Source organism: Microcebus murinus, chromosome 7, assembly GCF_040939455.1.
Source record: "Microcebus murinus isolate Inina chromosome 7, M.murinus_Inina_mat1.0, whole genome shotgun sequence".
Lineage (NCBI taxonomy): Eukaryota > Metazoa > Chordata > Mammalia > Primates > Cheirogaleidae > Microcebus > Microcebus murinus.
The window spans coordinates 95,316,732-95,336,383 of NC_134110.1; the positions used below are offsets into that span (position 1 = coordinate 95,316,732).

The 19,652-nt window shown below is 39.5% G+C and overlaps 1 protein-coding gene across 3 annotated transcripts in view; it reads right to left on the reverse strand.

The window, feature by feature from the left end:
- Positions 1–19,652, reverse strand: part of CHD7 (chromodomain helicase DNA binding protein 7) — a 197,678-nt gene that overhangs the window by 27,694 nt on the left and 150,332 nt on the right. For all 3 annotated transcript variants that reach the window (XM_012738651.3, XM_012738650.3, XM_076005290.1), the window contains exons 13-19: positions 19,090–19,266; positions 14,194–14,337; positions 12,744–12,999; positions 6,248–6,458; positions 5,543–5,738; positions 3,412–3,579; positions 2,624–2,803 (exon numbers count right to left, since the gene is read on the reverse strand). In XM_012738651.3, the coding sequence (XP_012594105.2) occupies positions 2,624–2,803; positions 3,412–3,579; positions 5,543–5,738; positions 6,248–6,458; positions 12,744–12,999; positions 14,194–14,337; positions 19,090–19,266 (1,332 nt within the window). The remainder of the gene's footprint in view (positions 1–2,623; positions 2,804–3,411; positions 3,580–5,542; positions 5,739–6,247; positions 6,459–12,743; positions 13,000–14,193; positions 14,338–19,089; positions 19,267–19,652) is intronic.

Consider the following 19,652-nt stretch of genomic DNA (forward strand, 5'->3'; position numbering starts at 1 on the left):
CCTGGACCATATTTTAAAACACTCATAAACCGGGAAAGGATGTAGAAATGTTCGCAGCAAAGAATGTACAAAGGTAAAGAGGCGAGGAAAGGGATAAGAATATGCAGGGAAGAACAGCCACAGGCCAAGCTGGTGAGGGAAGGAGAACCAGGTCGAGGGCCTTGTATGAGATGTTAACAGAGTCTGAACTCTACCCTGAGGGAGCCGTGAGCTATTTGGAAATAGAAATCACCCCAGGATGGGAATGATCACATCCAGAGCCACACAGAGTTAAAGGAGGCATACCAGTGTTTTCGAGCATGGAGGGTAGAACAGGCCACTGTAATAGTTTAGGGAAGAAATAATAAAATGGAGACAAAGAGTAAAAATGGAGAAAAGGAGATGGCCTAGAAAAATATTCTTTAAAAGGTAAAATTAATGGAGTTAGAATATGGGTACACATGAAGCATGAAGGAGGAAGAGGAAGCCAAGAAAAACCTCAACATCCAACTCTGGCATCTGAATGGTGTTACTCAGGTAGACAAACGTGTGTGCCCGTGTGTGTGCACACATGTGTTGTACATGTTGGGGGGCAGAGGGACGGGTGATGGTTTGGTTTTTGCACATACTGAATTTACAGTGCCTGTGAGCACTGAGGGAAAAAACCTAAAAAGAGGCTGAAAGATGTGAGGGAGAAGGTACTGAGTCACAGACTCCGGGGGAGAAGAGCCTTTCCAGACTGGAGCAGCTGGGACGACAGGACATCCACATGCAAAAGGAGGAGGTGGACCCTCACCTCATGCCACACAACAAAAATCAACTCAAACAAAATTATAAACCTAAATGTAAGAGTGAAAACTAAAAGAAAAAACATAAGAGTAAATCTTTGGGGCTGTGGGGTAGACAATGCACCAAAGGCACAAGCAATGAAAGAAAAAAATTGGTAAACTGGGCTTCATTACAATCATACAACATTAAGAAGACTAGGAGAAAATACCTGCAATGATATTATCTGATATAGAACTTTTATCCAGAATATATAAGGAACTCTTAAAACTCAGTAATAAAAAGACAAATAATTTTAAAAAATGAACAAAAGATTTGAATGGACATTTTTCTGAAATGCTATACATCTAGCCAACAAGCACATGAAAAGATGTTCAAAATCATCAAGGAAATACAAATAAAACCCAGAAAACCAGAGTGGGATACCAATTCACAACCACTAGGATGGCTAACCAAAAAGTCAGATAATAAAAAGGGTTGACGAGGATATAGAGAAAATGAAACTCTAATACACTGTTGGTGGGAAGGGAAAATGGCACAGTCACTTTACAAAAACAGTCTAGCAGTTCCTCTAAGGGTTAAACATGGAGTTAACATACCATCTATATAGAAATTCCACTCTGGGCATATACCCAAGAGAAATGAAAATATACATTCACACAAAAACTCATACATCAATGTTCACAACGACATTATTCATAATAGCCAAAAAGCAGAAACAAACCAAATTTCATTATCAACTAATGAATGGATAAACAATCCAAATTTCCAATATCAACTGGTCAACATGGTAAACTTGTATAATGAAATATTGTTTGACAGCAAGAAGGAAAGCAAGTTACTGATACGTGTTACAACATTGATGAACCTCAAAAACATTATACTAAGTGAATGAAGTCAGACATAAAAGATTAAATATTGCACGATTCCATTTATATGAATTGTCTAGAGTAAATCTATAGAGAAAGAAAATAGGTCAGTGGTTTTCAAGGATTCCAGGGTAGAGGTGGGGACTAATCACTACTGAGCACTGGGATCTTTTGGGGTGATGGAAATGTTCTCAACTGTGGTTGTTATGGCCATACCCCCCTGAATGTGTCCGATCTCACCAGACTGTGCTGATGGTTGGACATAATATGGTAAAGGCATTGAATTGCACACTTAAAACAGGTGAATTTCATGGTACGTAAATTAGATTTCAATAAAGCTGTTAAAAATAAAAGTATAAAGTAGGCCTTGGTGTGGATGGCTGGAATAAAATGCAAGTGAAGCCTCAAAAGGGACTCTCAGGTAGAATGGTTGGGTACCCAGTGGCGACCTTGGCCAGAATTCTGATAGAGGCAGAGAAAGTGTACAAGCTAGAAGCTGAAAGATAAGTAGAAAGAAAGGCAATAGAGATAGCTGGAGTAGACTTGCTTGTGTGGATTTTAGCTATGAAAAGAAGAGTTATGTCTGGAATTGTAGATACAGGGGTAAACAAATGAGAGAATTTTTTTAAAGACAGATGACTCGATCAGTCATTCTCACAAGCTGTCCTAGGAATCAGTGCCTGGGGAAAGAAGGAAGATGATGATGGAGCAGGACCTCAGAAGCAGTGGACAGGATGAAGCCAAGAACAGCAGTGAAGGATTAGCCTCAGAAGCCAAGAAGCAGATAGTAGGACAATAAGGTGAAGACAACTACTGGTGCCAGATACACACAAGAGAACCCAAAATATAAAGTATTTCTTTGTGTGCCAGGGGTTCCACAGGGAGTAATTCATCTGTTAATTCCCATGGAAAGCACACATTATATATACATCTTGTGATTTTTATGTGAACTTTATCACGCCTCAATAGAAAACCTGGCCTCTTCCCACCTTAGCAAATGTGGAACCTTTCCCTTCAGACTCAATAGTAATAGTGTGGGTTCGGCGAAGGAGAATCTGGTCAATATCTTCTTCACAGAATTTGGACCCTTCGTCTTCTTCATCCATGAGTGCACCATAGGCCCCTTTTCGTAGAAGATCCTCAATTTCTTTCTTGGAAAGCTGTTGTACCTGTTTTAGAGAAATATTGAAAATACTGAAAATAAGGCCGGTCGCGGTGGCTCACGCCTGTAATCCTAGCACTCTGTGAGGCCGAGGCGGGCAGATTGCTCCAGGTCAGGAGTTCGAAACCAGCCTGAGCAAGAGTGAGACCCCGTCTCTACTATAAATAGAAAGAAATTAATTGGCCAACTAATATATATGTATATATAGAAAAAATTAGCCAGGCATGGTGATGCATGCCTGTAGTCCCAGCTACTCGGGAGGCTGAGGCAGCAGGATTGCTTGAGTCCAGGAGTTTGAGGTTGCTGTGAGCTAGGCTGATGCCATGGCACTCACTCTAGCCTGGGCAACAAAGCGAGACTCTGTCTCAAAAATAAATAAATAAATAAATAAATAAATAAAATATTGAAAATAATTTAGAATTATAATGTTTGTAGACTAAACAAAAGCCTCATTTTTTTCCAAGACAGTAAACCTGAATTATAGTAAAGGAAAGTGTGACAAAATATGTTTAAAATACTTAGGTTGAAAACTAATCAGACACCGAATAATTTCTTACTATTAGCTAAAGGAAGGAGCCAGAATAAACAAATGGTTTAAGCAAACAAATGGTTTACCCCATTGGTAGCATTTTCTCTTCCACTCATAGACTGCAGCACAGCTTTATCCAAACCAAGCTTCAAACTAGCCTTGTCGAACATTTCCCTTTCATAGGAATTTCTCGTAATCAGCCTGTAGATTTTCACAGATTTGCTCTGTCCTATTCTATGACATCTAGCCTGAGCCTGGAAGAAAAAGAAAATGAATGCTATTGCAAAGAACTGAATGTTTGTATTTCCCCCCTCAAATTCATACGCTGAAACCCTAATCCCAGTGTGATGGCATCTGGAGGTGGGGCCTTAGGGTGATGAGGTCATAAGGATGGCGCACTCACAAATGGGATCAGTGTTGGGAAAGAGGCCAGAGGGCTAGCACGCGGTCGTTACGCTACGTGAGGCCACAGCAAGAAGAGGGCTGCCTATATATATATTTTTGGGGGGGCGGAGAGAGAAAGGGGAGAGGCTATACCCAGTGGGGTCTGTAAAACCTAGGAGCCTCATTGCTAAGCACCAGAACAAGGATATCTGTTGGTAAAACTTAGTTTGTTTGTAAAAGCAACAGTGTTAGGTGGCCAGGCACAATAAGTGTTTCATGGGACAGAGTGAAAGAAGCCAATTGTAAAATGAAGAAGAAACCAGGGGTGCAGGTATTTAACTGCGTCCCATGTGGGACAGATGCAGAAGAGATGCCTCAAGGTAAGCCAGGTCTCTTCACGTACAGGCAAACCTATGGGCTAAACTATTGCTGAGTCCCACTTTGCTTATTATCGGGTGTGCAAGTTTACTCTGAGCTAGTGAACCAGGAAACGCTGATGAAACCAGGGGTGGAAATATTGTTAGCCTTAACACAGGAAGAGGACTTTTCTTTCCCAAAAAATTGGGAGGGAAAGTATGCAGAGCCCGTAGTAGCAAAGTTACAGCGTAGACAGCCATGTCCATGGGCTGCATGAACGCTCAGGTCTTAAATGGCACTAAGTCCCGTCTTCCTTATTGCCGGGCGTACAAGTTCACTCTGAGCGAGGGAACAGGGCACTAGACGGCTTAGTGCAGACCAAGCCAGGGGAGGAAAAATTGTTTACCCATAGCACAGGAAGGAGCAGCACGCACCCCATCACATCAACAAGTACGTTATCAAAACCAATGCAAAGCCCAGAAACACAAAATTTATAGTGTAAAGCCCTCTTCCCTAAAGAGGAACAAAATGAAAGACTTCTCTCATACCATGAGGGACACGTTTCCCAAACTCCTTGTCACACACCCGAGGAGTTTAGATAAGAACTCAACCGTGCAGTCTGAGAAATGGCGAGAGTGAAAAACTGAAAACAAGGGTAGGAAGACCCAAAGCAGGAGCCTTATCATGGAAAAGGGTGAGCTGGCATGCCTAGAGAGAAAGATCCGAATCACAGAAATGGCCAGGGTGGAAAAGGGAGAGCAAAGGGCAGGGAGACACAGAGCAAGTCTTGCCGAGAGAGAAATATCCGAGTCATGGCACAAATATGTTAGGTTTTAGTCTGAAACTGTCGGTTCTTGGTGCACTCATGGCAGAAGAATGACTAGACACATCAAAAGTTATTAGGCAAGCATGAAAATGAGGTTTATTGAGGAGAGAAAGAGAAGATTATAGGGCAAGAGCAAGATATAGGTTTATAGAGCATGGTACATACACCATGGATGATGACCAGACCCACTGTCACAGCAAGGCAGGCAAAAGAACGGACAATGAGAGAGAGAGAGGGTTGTCTATAAATCAGGAAAAGGGCCCCCACCAAGAACCCAACCCTGCTGGCACCCTGAGCTCAGACTTCCAACCCCCAGAGCTGTGAGATATAAATGTTTGTTGTTTAAGCCACCCAGTGTATGTGGTATTTTGTTACAGCAGCCCAAGCTGACCGCTACCAAAGAAAGACTCAATTGCCAGTTATAAGACCATTGTGTTCTAACAAATAAGCAGTACAGTTTAGAAGAGAGTTGAGATACTAAGAAGTTTCTTTCAACACTAATACATTGATGACTAGTTGGCTGCTTTGCCCTCAGTCGTGAGAGACTGCCTGAGTGACGACACTTTAATTTACTGGTTGGACCAGGGACTCCCTGTCATAGTAGAATGACTTCAGAAAACAAAATCAGGAAAATTTTCTTGTGTGTTTACCTGGAGGTCATTTTGGGGATTCCAGTCTGAATCAAAGATGATGCAGGTATCAGCAGCAGTGAGATTAATGCCTAAGCCTCCTGCCCTTGTGCAGAGGAGGAAGACAAACCTATCGGAATCGGGTTTGGAGAACCTGTCAATTGCCGCCTGGCGAAGGTTGCCTCTCACTCGGCCGTCGATCCTCTCATACGGGTACCTGGAAAGTACCAGCACAAACAAGGAGGCCTGACACACAGCTACAATACACTGGTTCTTTTTTTTTTTTTTTTTTTTTATCAACTGAATCATATGATTTAACAGAAATAATTTCAGAGCAAATAGAGTTTCTTATTTTTTAAATAACTGGTTGAATGACCAAAGATTACATTTTATTTTACTTCCTCTCCAGTGAAAAAGCTAAACTCTGAAAACAGCTGACACCTCTCAAGGTAACGTAACAAACAATTTCAATTTGAAGAACTATTCTCCCCTGGTCAAATGACAGCAAGGGGGGAAAAAAACTGCCCACAAAAGTATGTATTGTCCTCTTGTAGTTGTCACATAAAATAATTGTCATGTACATCTACAATTTTTAAAAGGACATGTGACACATTTTCCTCATTCCATCCCCTTTATCATAAATGTCACTTCTAGGTGAACCACTTGGAGCCCTGTGAAGGGTAATTTTTTATTTCCTTTTTATTATTCTGATACGGTGGCCCTCACCGTCTTTGAATGAGGTAGTCTTCCAGTATGTCCAAGCAGCGCACCATCTGGGAAAAGATAAGCACCCTGTGGCCACCAGCCTTCAGTTTTGGCAGCAGCTTGTCAATCAGCACTAGCTTGCCAGCAGCCTGGATCATTGCCTGGAGCTGAAAATCTGGAGACTCTGCATTGTGTGTTTCTTTAAACTCTTCCAAAATTTTCTCTTCAGCACCTGCAGAGATTGGACAGCATAACGTGAACACTGTAAAAGGTTTTTTTTATTACTAAAAACAATGAATTTGCTTTCAAAACCCACTGCAAACTGTAGGAACCAGAACACCACGCTCTTGTTTATGAACAAGAATCCACCTACTTACTTGAAGTTGGGTCTACACAAAACCATGGACATACAAAAGGGATCAATGTTTTAAGTACAACATACTGAGACATTTAGGGGGGAAAAGCACATTTTTCAACAAACAAATGTTTGCTGTCTGTAAAAACTGAATTTCAACAACAGACTGTCAAGCCAGAAGTGGCAGAAACAAGCCAAGGGCCAGATACCTACAAAAAAAATTGGAACCTAAATTGCTAAAGAAACAAAGAACTGTTTATTAGCTGAATATAAACACAAACAACAAAATCTGTTCTGAAACAAAGGAATATATTCCTAACCATTACAGTAAAGAGCAGCAGTTTGGGGCTATAAATACATATTAATATGGCCAAAATGACTGCAAAAAGGGGTATTCACTTTCGAGATAATTTTTAGGGATATCTGTGTGGGACCTATGCACGCATCTTCTACTGCAATCTCTAAATCTCTCTCCACATTTATTCCCATCTGATAATTTCCTAAGACACAAAAATTCTATCTTCAATTATCCAAACTGTTTAAAGCTTAAAAGAAAACCCTCTAAAGTGTCTGATACAAGACTCTTATGCTTAACCCTCCTTTTCTCACAGCCCTACATGGATTCTAGCTTGTTCAAAGACTTGGGTATATTAGAGAGAAGCCTCAAGAAAATAACAACTTCCTAAGGAACGAAGCCCTCCCACATCCTCCTCTGCCCCAGACACACGTGTGTGCAGTAAGCAGCAGGCTAAGCTTCCTTCAACTGCTTAGGCGGCTTAACTGGAATTACGCAGCCCTGGTCTGGCCTCCTCCCGCCTCTGGGGTTAATCAGGACATAGCTGCTGTGCTCAGCTCCTCGCCCTAAAGGCGGAGGATGTGCTCACCTACTCTTCAGAAAATACAAACGCACACATATCCTAATGGGATTATTTCCCAGCCTTAAACTGTGCCAGAAATTTGAAACTATTCTTCCTACCATTGGTTTAAACGTGTGAGCTAACTATACACAAGGTAGGGATACATTTGTAAAGGGTAGTTAGGCCACTACAGCCACTGGGACAGTACTTCAGCAAGAAGCACAAGATGTAACAAAAGCACAATCCCTTTTCCATTTCAAGGGTGCTTGGTGGAAATTTCCTCGTGACATGGTCATGTGGCATAAATATAGTTTGTTAATTATTAATCAACAAAGACCATACAGAGAGCAGATTAAAGTCACTTAGCGTCTTCCCAAGCACGAAGGCCTCCACAAGGCACACTAGTTTCTCATGACGGGGGACTAGCAGAAAATACTGTCTCTGTTAGAACTGCTAGACCCTCACTCCCTTTTCCTCATGAATAAAAAGCTAATATTCAGAATTTTTCTTTAAGTATGAAAAAAAAAGCAAGAGTTTTATTAGGAAAAGCTAAAGAAAAAAATGCTATTTAAGAGCATCAGCAAGAATGTCCTTCAATGAAGTTAAATAACGCTTCTCAAAACATGAAAGTTAGAAACCCAGGTTCTAGATTAAGGACAAGAAGGCCGTCAAGAGACAAGGGAAATAAATTTAAGTCCATATATTGCATTACGTCTCTTTAAAGTTCGTTCTTGTTGTACTTTATAAGCTCTTCGCAATCCAGAAATAGACAGATTTTATTCTTATGATATTTGGGTAATTATTTCTTGTCCATGTTAAGATTATAATCCATAATAAAATAAAGTACGATTTTAATAAAGTAAATTTTTAATAGTTTAAAACAAGTTAATGGGCAATGAATATTTTTCAAAAATGAAATAATCATTTGATAAAATAAATGTCAAATGGATACGCTTGAAGCTCTGACTTGAGGCGTGGCAAGGGCAATATACGTAACCTTAACATTTGTATCCCCATAATATGCTGAAAAAATAAATAAATAAATAAAAAAGAAATAAATATCAGACATGTTTGAATTTTAATAAAAAATTTAAGTATTAAAAATTCAGTCAAATTAGCAAGAAAAATTTAAATTTTTCTAAATTTTAAAATTATTCATAGATGAGGAAAGTAACTTTTCTGCCTTTTCAATGCTTCTAATAATTTCTCATCTTATAAAGAATAGTGAAAAAGAAAAATACACTCTTTCTTACCTGCGAAAAACTACTGCTGAGTTAATCAATCCAGCTCTTTGTTATGGTTTCAAGTCCTTAAGGTGGCAGCCAGTTTACATTAATAATACTTCATTTAAAAATAACATCAGCAAACATATTTCCTATATGATTCTCTTAACATTTTATTATGGCAACACTGAAGGAAAAAAGGTAGGGAAGGTGTTGGGGAGGAGGGCAATGTCTGCCTTCTGATGTCACAGCCAAATTCTCAAGATTACCAATTAAAGATTTACCTTGATATTAGACTTGTAAACATCAATCAGAAAATTAACAGGAAATGGGTTACGATAAACCAAAATACTTTGTTGGTTCTACCTTTAATTAAAGCATGGCTGGCACTACAGTTAAAAGTGTGTGTGTAACAAAAACATTAGAAATAAGTGTGCACTCACTTCCAGCTTGAAGTCTTTTTCACTTCAACAGATGGTCACTGTCAGGGCAGTAACTGCAATGTCATCTAGCTATATAAGCTACTGACGAACAAGAAAATATTTTGTTCTTGAAGATTACCAGAAAAAAAAGAGTTACTAATTTCTCTCTGAAAGTCATTCTACCATGTAAGTCTCACTCTTGTTTTCTTTTTGCCCTCTCTTCCCTACACTACCCCTGCCTCCACCGCCAACCACCAACTCTTAAGTCACCTCTGACCAGCAGGGGACCTTGGACACGTGTTACATTCTTCTTGCCCTCACATTATGGAACCTAAAATTCGGAAATTCTATTTAAATAAAGCTTGGGGCAATAACACTAATCCCATTCATGTCACCCAGTTACTTTAACTTGCTTAACTTTCAGCAAGAAAAACTAGCAGAGGCTTACAGTGTGCCAAACACAGTTCCAAGCACTTAAGTAAAAATATTAAGTCACATTAAAAATAGTTTTCATTTATGAACAGTTTGTGATCTACCATCACTTAAATATTTTTTTTTCTTCTGCTGTGCTTCTACTACTCTCAACTCATGCATATAGTAGCTTCTATTTTTCACAACCATGAAAATGTTGTGCTTTGTTGAACTGAAGTTTAGTTTGATTTTGGAGTACTTTACCCTGTCACAACCAATACAAATTTCAATTTAATCTCCAAAATTAAAGAATTCCCTTTTAAGTGTTCAATAAATGTTTCTGACGAAAATAAACAGTACTGGCTCAAACCTCTGTGAAACACACTGTCTGCAAAAAGTTATCTGGGCAGCTATATGCTTAGTTTGTGTGTATGTATTTTTTCATTACAATTTCCCAAAACAAAGGCATAAAGGACACCTGCTTGACAGATACTTTTTAAATTGTTATAAGAACGGAAAAGCTGACCAACCTCAATGTGTGACCAATTAGAACCATTGCCACAGATGCCAAACCTGGGAGGCTCCCAACTAACAAATGAGCTATATGGGATGACCCTGGAGAGCAATCGGCCAAGGAAGAGGCCTCACCAGCTGTGTTTTGGGGGAAAACACCCAATGCTCAATGCATGTAATTAACATGTAACCAAACAGGGTAAACGTGATGGAACACGAGTGGCTACATAACCACCGTCACTGGGATCTCCCCTTTCACACACACCCTGCTGGCAGCATTCAAGCCCTTTTGTGAGTATCTCCTTTTCCTTTCTTTCCCCTTGGAGGCTATTGTTTATTTTCTTTTCACCAACTATAAAATGAAAAAAGTGTGTGTGTACATGCACACAGGGGTCCTTCCCTCACGCCATCACTTGCCCCAAGCCCCAACTCTCTCTCTCCAACTCCAGGAACAGGCTTGGCTGACACTCACCATAGCACCTTTAAAAGCTCCCAAACGCATTGTGATTGGCAGGTTAGCAGAACTGAACATATAATTATTGCACGTGATACTCTCTTTATAAGACAAAGCTAAAAACACAATGTTTTAAAAAGAAATTCACGGACATCACACCACAAACCATCACCTCTGGTGCTCATATTCTGAGACCGTCTCCTAGGTGTGGACTACTCTATCTTTTAGTAAAAAGGACTTCCGGCTCTGAGGTGGCTGATGGGTGTGTAAATTGTTGAAGGGGGAAAGATTAGGAACTCTTTAAAAATTAGCTGTCCTTGAACCTCACAGACTGTGATAGAGACAAAGCAGGTTCTGCTCCTTCTTCCCTGGAACTGAACCTAATTGCACCGCCGGCCAATGGTCATTGTGCACAAGTCCGCCAAATTAGCCTGCCATCACCTTCCTTTAGTTCATATTAACTCCTGCCTGGACTACAGCAATAGACTCCTAGCTGCCTCTTGTGCATGTCTGTCTTTCCTTCCTCCCATTTTTTAAATATAACGTTGCCTGATGGATCATCTTACATCATATTTCTTACTTTTTCTTTCTTACTTGCATATTTATTTATTTAGAGATGAGGTCTTGTCTGTTGCCCAGGCTGGAGTGCAGTGGTACAATCACAGCTCACTGTAATCTCAAACTCTTGGACTTGAGCGATCCTCTTGCCTCAGCCTCCAGAGTAGCTAGGACTTCAGGCACGTGCCACAAAACCCAACTAATTTCTTAAAAAATTTTTGTGTGTAGAGGTAGGGTCTTGCTGTGCTGCCCAGGCTGGTCTCAAACTCCTGGCCTCAAGTCATCCTCCTGCCTCAGCCTCTCAAAGTGCTAGGATTACAGCAGGGAGCCACCGCACCACCCATCCCTAAATCATATTTCTAATCATTGTTCAGCTCAAACGCTAGTCGTGGTTCTCCGCCACCTACAGCTCCATGCAACAGCTTTTAAGGCCTTCCCTGCATGTCTAAGGTACACTGTCCCACTGTGTCTTAACGCGTGCCTTATACTTCGGGCAGGTTCTCCTTTGTTTTTCTGACTCTCTCTCTCTTCGCTTATGTTTTTACTTCAGCCTCAATGTCCTTTCTTTTTTTTTGAGACAGAGTCTTGCTTTGTTGCCCAGGCTAGAGTGAGTGCCGTGGCGTCAGCCTAGCTCACAGCAACCTCAAACTCCTGGGCTCCAGTGATCCTTCTGCCTCAGCCTCCCGGGTAGCTGGGACTACAGGCATGCGCCACCATGCCCGGCTAATTTTTTATATATATATATCAGTTGGCCAATTAATTTCTTTCTATTTATAGTAGAGACGGGGTCTCGCTCTTGCTCAGGCTGGTTTTGAACTCCTGACCTTGAGCAATCCGCCCGCCTCGGCCTCCCAAGAGCTAGGATTACAGGCGTGAGCCACAGCGCCTGGCCTCAATGTCCTTTCTTTTACTAACCCTGCCTGGAAAAATCCTTTCTACCCAGTGAAGGCTTATCTCAAACGCCATCTCCTTTTTAAAGCTTTCCTAATCTCAATCCCTCACCTAACTGAAGGACCCTAGAGTGGCATGCTCGCTTCTTATTTACCTTTGCATTCTCCAGACTATCTTATAGATATAGGTGTGAAATATTTATCCACTCAATGATTTTTGAAAGTATGTAATAGAGGCTTTAACCCAGATGAGCTATATAACACAATGAACTTAGCTAAGGAAATAGGAGGGCCATAAGTTATCCATTAGTAACAGGGGAAAACTAGTATTAAAGATTTAAGATAATCCCTCATTTCCGGGAAATAGAGGCGCTAAAGGCCTCTGGACTGAGAGGAATATGAGGACATTTCCCATCAAAGGCTTGAGATAGCTGACAGCTGTCTGCCCACACCAAAGCTCGTCTTTAACTCCAATTTAAACACACACACATGCACACGCCCTCAAGAACACCTCAATCAGGGGCTACTTTCTCTTTAGCTATTAGCACTTCCGATGACTTCTAGCCATGGGACACCAATGTCGCCCTTCAAGCACAAGGAGACAGGCACACGGCAAGGTGAGCTCCCACTCTGGGGACCGCTGGGGCAATGGTCACTCACCGTCAGCACCCACAGTCGGAGGTGTCACAGAGGGCAGGAGGCTGGTGACACCCACACCTAGTGGACAGGATGTAGTGACGACTACAAACCATGAAATCCTCTGTCTGGGGGCTGAAAGGGATTTCTGGTGCTTCAATCATCATTTAAGTAAGTGCGCAGGCAGGGCAGGCTTACCATTGATAAGGTACGGATGATTGCAGCACTTTCGTAATTCCATCATAGTGTTTAAAAGGTTGGGTACATTAGCTTGTCCACCACCTTTGGAAAGAAATGTAAAATTCTTCTCAAGGATGGCTCGGTAATATTTCTTCTGAATGTTTGTTAGCTCAACTTCAATAATAGTTTCTTCTTTGGGGGCCAAGTTCTTTTCTACATCCTCTTTGAGACGTCTCAACATCATTGGCTTTAGAATAGCCTGAAGTTTTTGTACCTAAAAAAGGACCTTAAGTAAATACTGGTATCATGATTTGCTTGCATGTTAAAACATCTTCTAACATGAAAAATCAAGATTATCTGATTCATTTACTATCCATTTTCATTTTTCAAAGCCTAATAAAGGAATGAAGGTGCCAATCCATCAGCTCTCTAAGAGAAGTGCCTGAAGGTTGGATGATTCTATGTCAAATGGACTATTTTACCTATCCAGGAGTCCGGAACAGCCAGAAGGCTTAAAAAACACACAACAACAACAGAAAATCCAAATTATTCATTTAGCTTTCCTTTCTTTTTCTCTTAAGCCACAGGGATGATGAAGAAGAGGGCTATGACAATGTCATGGGAGTGCTCTGCTTCTGTTCTTTTCCTTCCTAGGGAGAGCTAAAGAATGAGAGAAAGTGAGCCTAGAGCTACCTAGTCCCTGAACAGGCAGGAGATCTCTCTCCTTGGTTCTCTTTTCTGTTGATTGGCAGTAGGATATACTACACCATATAGTTTTCTGTTAGAAAACAAAAGCAAAACAGACTTCACTCTGAACTAAGTGGTTTCAGATAGCAAGTTGGGGGAGGGGTTACACAAAGACCAAGATTTCAAGCCTATCTCCATATTTATTTCAAATACAGCACACAAAACATAACAACTAATACCCATGTAACTCCTACAGGGTAAAAAATAACCAACCACTTTTCAAATGCAATACGTCATTTGTTTCTCACAGAAATACTGTGGGGTAGTTATGCCTCACGTACTTAAAATGAAAATATGTAGGTTTGAAGAAGCAATGTGTCCAAGTATACGTGCTTCAGAAATAAGAGGACAAAACTCCAAAACTCCAGCAGGCAAACAGCTCTACAAACCTCAGTGGCTTCTGACACTATCCCCAAAAGTACACATACACAGCAAAACCACCAACCCAAAGAACATAGTAATCTCTGAAAATTACATCAGTAGGTATGCAGCCTCTCTATAAATCTCAACAGTCCTTCGCACGAGCAAACAAATAAACAAACAAGAAAATCTTCATAATGATGATTTGAAAAGTCCAAGGAATGGATGTATAAAGTTCTGTTCACTAGATGAGAAAAAATTATGATATAATTTACAGTTTAAAATAATTTAAATATTAATGCTTTTCCATTTCATGGGTTAATCTTCAATTTTATAACTAAAATACAAAGATGGTAATTACCTGCTCTTCTGTTTTTAGATCACCAAATTCTTGCATAAAGGTGGTTTCTGAAGGGAAGCGACTTGGTTCCAGGAAATGAAGCAAGCTAAAGAGTTCTTCCACAGTGTTCTGCAGGGGGGTCCCAGTCAGCAGCACTTTGTGTTCCTACAGTAGTGCAAGTAAAGCAGCTGATCAAACTGTAGCAAAAACAGTTTCTTAAAACCAAAGCTTTTCACCAGATATCCATCCTTCTACTTCTACTCATCAGTGTTAATTCAGCATTTACCCTATGCGAAGTATAGAAATTAAACACGAAGACATGAGCTTCAAGAAATTAAACACGAAGACGGAACTACAAGAACATGGTTTCTGCTTCACATAAATAGGCATGTGGAAGGTCCTCTCCAGAACTCTACAGACTCCTTAAAAGTGTCTTGCCATTTTGATTCTTCCTGGCGTTACTAGGTCAATATTTTAGTACCATGGCTTTCTCAGTCCCCTAAGTCTCAAGTGCTTTTTCCCCACAAGTTTTTTCAAAATCCCTAGACTCAGATAAAGTGCACATGCTTCTTTCTGCTCTCTCTATCAACAGTGCTCTCATCACTCCATCTGCTTCCTGCATGACTCACTTCAGAGACAAAAGAAGTTCTTCTACATGCAACAGTGTATGAAAAACTATTTTGTTCTACAAAAATTTCCAACCAGCAAAGAGGTCAACTTGGCTTTAAAATACCACAATCACTTTTTTTTAATCAGATGCTATTTATAACTCTGTCTCTTTGAATCAAGTTAGGTATTTCTTTAATTAATTCTTCCTGTTTACGAGCTCATTCCCAGCTTTCCCCATGCAGTTGTACCCTTGTCCTTCTATTTCTATAGATGTGACACGGAGGTGATGGTTTACAATGATCAGTCTTAACAATAGTGAGTTTATTAATCTTAAGAGCCTTAGTATTTTCTACTTTGGCCATTTGGCACACAGCACAGCTAATAAAACTATTTCAGAAAGTAATTATATCTTCTAGTGGTTTCAAAAGCAATGTTCTGACTTAACTTTGAATCTGACAAGACTTGGTTGCCAAGCAGAGTATATGCTTAGTAAATACTAGATGAATGATGTAAGAACATGCTAATTTTCTTAATATCTACCAAGTCTTATCTGTCAATGAAGCCATTTGAATGTGAGGTGAAGGAGTTCAATGTGCTTTTATTCTTCCTTTTCACCCCTTTGAATAGAAGTCTCTGATTGAGGAAGTTACACTGACCACCATCATCTTCAGGCTCATTAAATTCATAAAGAGTAAGGAGTTTGCAAATCAATTCAAGATTTCCTAATGTATAACCATACTGGTGCATAACATGGGCCACAATCACTTACATACCCAAGTCCTGAATTACTTTATCCAAGAACTTTTTAAAGTGCCATTACAGATTCAAGAAAAGAGTTACCGTGGCAGAAAAGCATTTCTATTGTGTTGATATCGTCTTGATTGTCTCCCAGTTTTTCCATATTTTTTATTGCTGAGTTAAATTAAGTCCTGAATGCCTAACCAAACACTTTAAAAATTGAAGCCTTTTTAGCTTATTCATTTCAAAATAAATGTATTCAAGAAAAGGAAAGAACTCCTTTTCTGTGCTGTTTCTTTTCAACGACTGTTTAACAGCCAGTTTACAACCAAATGATGATTGTAACACATACAAGTCTTACAAGTTGCTTATGAGCAGTGGAATAAAACTAGGTTTCAATTAGAAAGTAATTATTAAAAAATATACAATTAATATACACAGTATCACAAAATAGCATGTAAGAAACTCAGGCTGTGGAGCCTATCACCGCCAACTATGCCAGAGGACAAACTTTCGCCTTGAAAACGTTACCACGCTTTTTATCTCTGATGGAGTGCTGTCCATTTAATTTCATTTCAGCAGAATCTTTAATTTGTGTGGGGCCTCCTGACAATGAAAGATGAGATGACAGAATCAATGAAGAACTACTATGACCTCCACAGCATACCCTCCTTTTGATGAGGGACTGTGAAGGTGAAGGAGTGTGAGGACTGTGAAGATGATGGTTGCCCTCAAGGTATCATCTTCACAAACATTTCCCCTGTATCTGGGGAGTGAAGACACTCATTGGTCTTCCTTTTCTGAGACTGCACTTGGAGAGAATCCTCACGAAACACATTTTCACCAGAACTCAGTCTAATGCAGGTAATAGTTCCTTTATGAGCTAAACCCTAATAGGATGTAACTACTACTTGCTCTTTTGACTGCAAATTATTCCAGGAAAGAAGGATACAACTGGCCAGTATACAAGTTCTCATGATGCTTATTTGAAGTAAGGATTTAAAAACCAGTCAAGAGAGCTGCTCTGAACTGGACAAATACAATTATACTCTGAATAACAACGTAGTCCATCTTGAAAATATCTCTTCTGAGATAAAGATTCTTGATCGTCAGAAAAACAAATACTCTGTTCATTTGCTAATCAGAGCTTGCCAGCTGGTGAGGCAAGAATGAGTGTGTGCTAAGTCCTTGCCTTCCCCCAGACAGATCCTCTGTGGCAGTGGGCAGCTTTCTCTGCATACCCCAGTGTAGCATATAAATATTATCATTTTCTGTATCTGCCATTATGTGAAGAAAGTTTAGGAAACACTGCAATATGTAACTGGAAATTATTTGGACAGTAGATTCTAACTCATTAATGAAATGTTAGTGTAAATAATAGAAAATTCTTTGAAGTATCCTAATGACAATTAGATTGTTTGATGTTGCTAGAGTTGAATTAATTGGTATTCACCAATAAAGAATTGTTTTACAATAAGAATCTACTATTTGGGAAGATATGAACTAATAATAGAACACAACTTAAATAAATTTAATTGTATGGATGTTTAAGCCTACAGGAAATGGTGATATAACTATCTTAGCAGAAAACTGTTAAGGTGGACCCCTACTCAGAAAATGTATTCAGACAGATCATGAGCATTAGCATTTACTTGCAAACACAGGTTTATTTTATTATTTTATGTTATTTTATGATCTTTTTTTGAGACAGAGTCTCGCTCTATCGCCCGGGGTAAAGTGCAGTGGTGTCATCATAGCTCACTGCAACCTCAAATACCTGGCCTCAAGTGATCCTCCTGTCTCAACTTCCCAAGTAGCTGGGACTACAGGCACAAGCCACCATGCCCAGCTAATTTTTTCTATTTTTAGTAGAGAAGAGCTCTCACGATCTTGCTCAGGCTGGCCTTGAATTCCTGAGCTCAAGCAATCCTCCCACCTGGGCCTCCCAGAGTGCTAAGATTACAGATGTGGGCCACTACACCCCACCAGGTTTACTTCATTTTAATGCTAAAATATCACTTGGGAAGATCAAATGCTTACTTACTTATCTTTTCAAAACTATTCACTGTTTCCAAGTGCTCTTTCTTGTTTTGTGCCTTGGACACCAAACTGCTTTGAGAAACTGCTTTGAGAAACTGCTTTGAGAAAAGTCTTAGGATAGCTTTAATAATAATTCATTAAGACGAAAATGGGAAATCTCATCCTAAATAGAATAATTCAGTCAGAGTTTTTCCTGTAAGCAAAACTAGATTTGGTTTGTTTTTAATTAAAAGAATAGCTGGCTAATCCAATCCCCCTAATTTAAGAATAAAAGAAGCCATTTCAAAGAACCAGCTGCAACAGAAAACTTTTAGGTGTTCTTTTTGGTGGTACCAGTCCCAGTCATCAGTTAAAAGTTTATAGCCATGAATATATAGAATATTCCTTCCCATCTCAAGCTCTCAGTTAAGAAGATTATTCTATAGAAATCATCATTTAAGGGATTTCAAAAATGTTTTTGTGCCTTTGTGAAACTCATCAAATCATCCCAGACATGCTAAAAGACAAGAATTTTGCTTTCAAAATGTACATTAAAAATTGATCATAACCACCTTCCTAACTATAGAGTGTAAAGAAGCCCAACGATGACTGAGATCATGTAGCAATTTCCACTAGGAAATGATATACACTGTAGAATGGGATGGGGAAAAAAAAAAATCAATCAAATTCTAATATTCCTACAATGTGCTAATCCATGATACTCCTGCTGTAAAAAAAAATCTAGAAAATTTAATCACGAAGACCTGAGCATCTCGTGGGAATCTGGTAGAATATGGGATAGGTGTAGTATAAAACTCCAGACAGAATTTGAGGTCTTGTAATTCCCCAAACTTTTAAGCGTCTATTCAAACTGAACCAATTTCAGATGTCCTACCCAGCTCTTATTGAGAACTCGCACTTGCAAATCACGTGGCCCCCAATATGGCAAAACCTAACAGCCCTGAAACACAACTGGATTATCATCACTGATGTAAAGCCTGGCCCAACACTTAATGAAGTGGCTATACAGGTTTAGTGTCCCTTATCTGAAATGCTTGTGATCAGAAGTGTTTCAGATTCCAGATTTTTTTGGATTTTGGAATATGTGCATTTATACTTACTGGTTGGACATTCCAACTCTGAAAATTCAAAATCTGAAATGCTCCAATGAGCATTTCCTTTGAGCATTATGTCGGTGCTCAGAAAGTTTCAAAATCTGGAGCATTTGGGATTTGGGATTTCAGGATTTGGGATGCTCAACCTGTATTTATGAACAAAAGTGTAAAGCAAACACTTGAAACTTCAATTCAGTGAAAATATCATGATTATACTTTGCCATTATACAACTGTTTAAAGACACCAGCAAACAATGTGAGAATCAAGAAGGTAAGAGCACTCCTGAATAACTGAAATTTCAGGAGAACATATCACGATATTTGGCAAGTTTTGCAAATGCCATTCACAGGCATTAGTCAAATTCAGAGCAGTGGAATTACCAAGTCAGTAACAATTCTATTCAGGTTCAATGCAATCACCAATATGATCACTGACCAAGTCCATCATCTTGAGTCCCTCCAACAGCTTGCAGTTCCTATTCTTTAGCCTGTGGGCTTCATCAATGACCACGCAGCGCCATGGAATATTCCGCAGCTCAGGACAGTCAGTCAAAATCATCTCAAATGTAGTGATGATGGCATGAAACTTATAGGACCCCTTTATCACTCGACCCTACAAGAGCAACTCTGAATTATTATTATGCATTAGTGATTGCAGTAATAACTTTAAGGATGAGGGAATAGAGTAAAACATATGTATTTATCTCTTTCCACACCTCTTTATTTCAGGTAACACACAACTTGTGTTCATTATTTTGGACGATTTAAGCTGTGTTATAGTAAAGCACTTTTTATAAAATTCTAAAATAAAACAATTCACATGGAACTTATAATAATTTCCCAAATCTAAAGATAGATACAAATATAGAGTTCAATATTTTTTCTCCTTTAATTATTTAATTGTAGAATAGATTTTATACTTAAAACAAACATACGTACATATATATAAAACCCAAAATTCTGTCGTATTCCCAATTACAGGACTTCCACTTACTACCT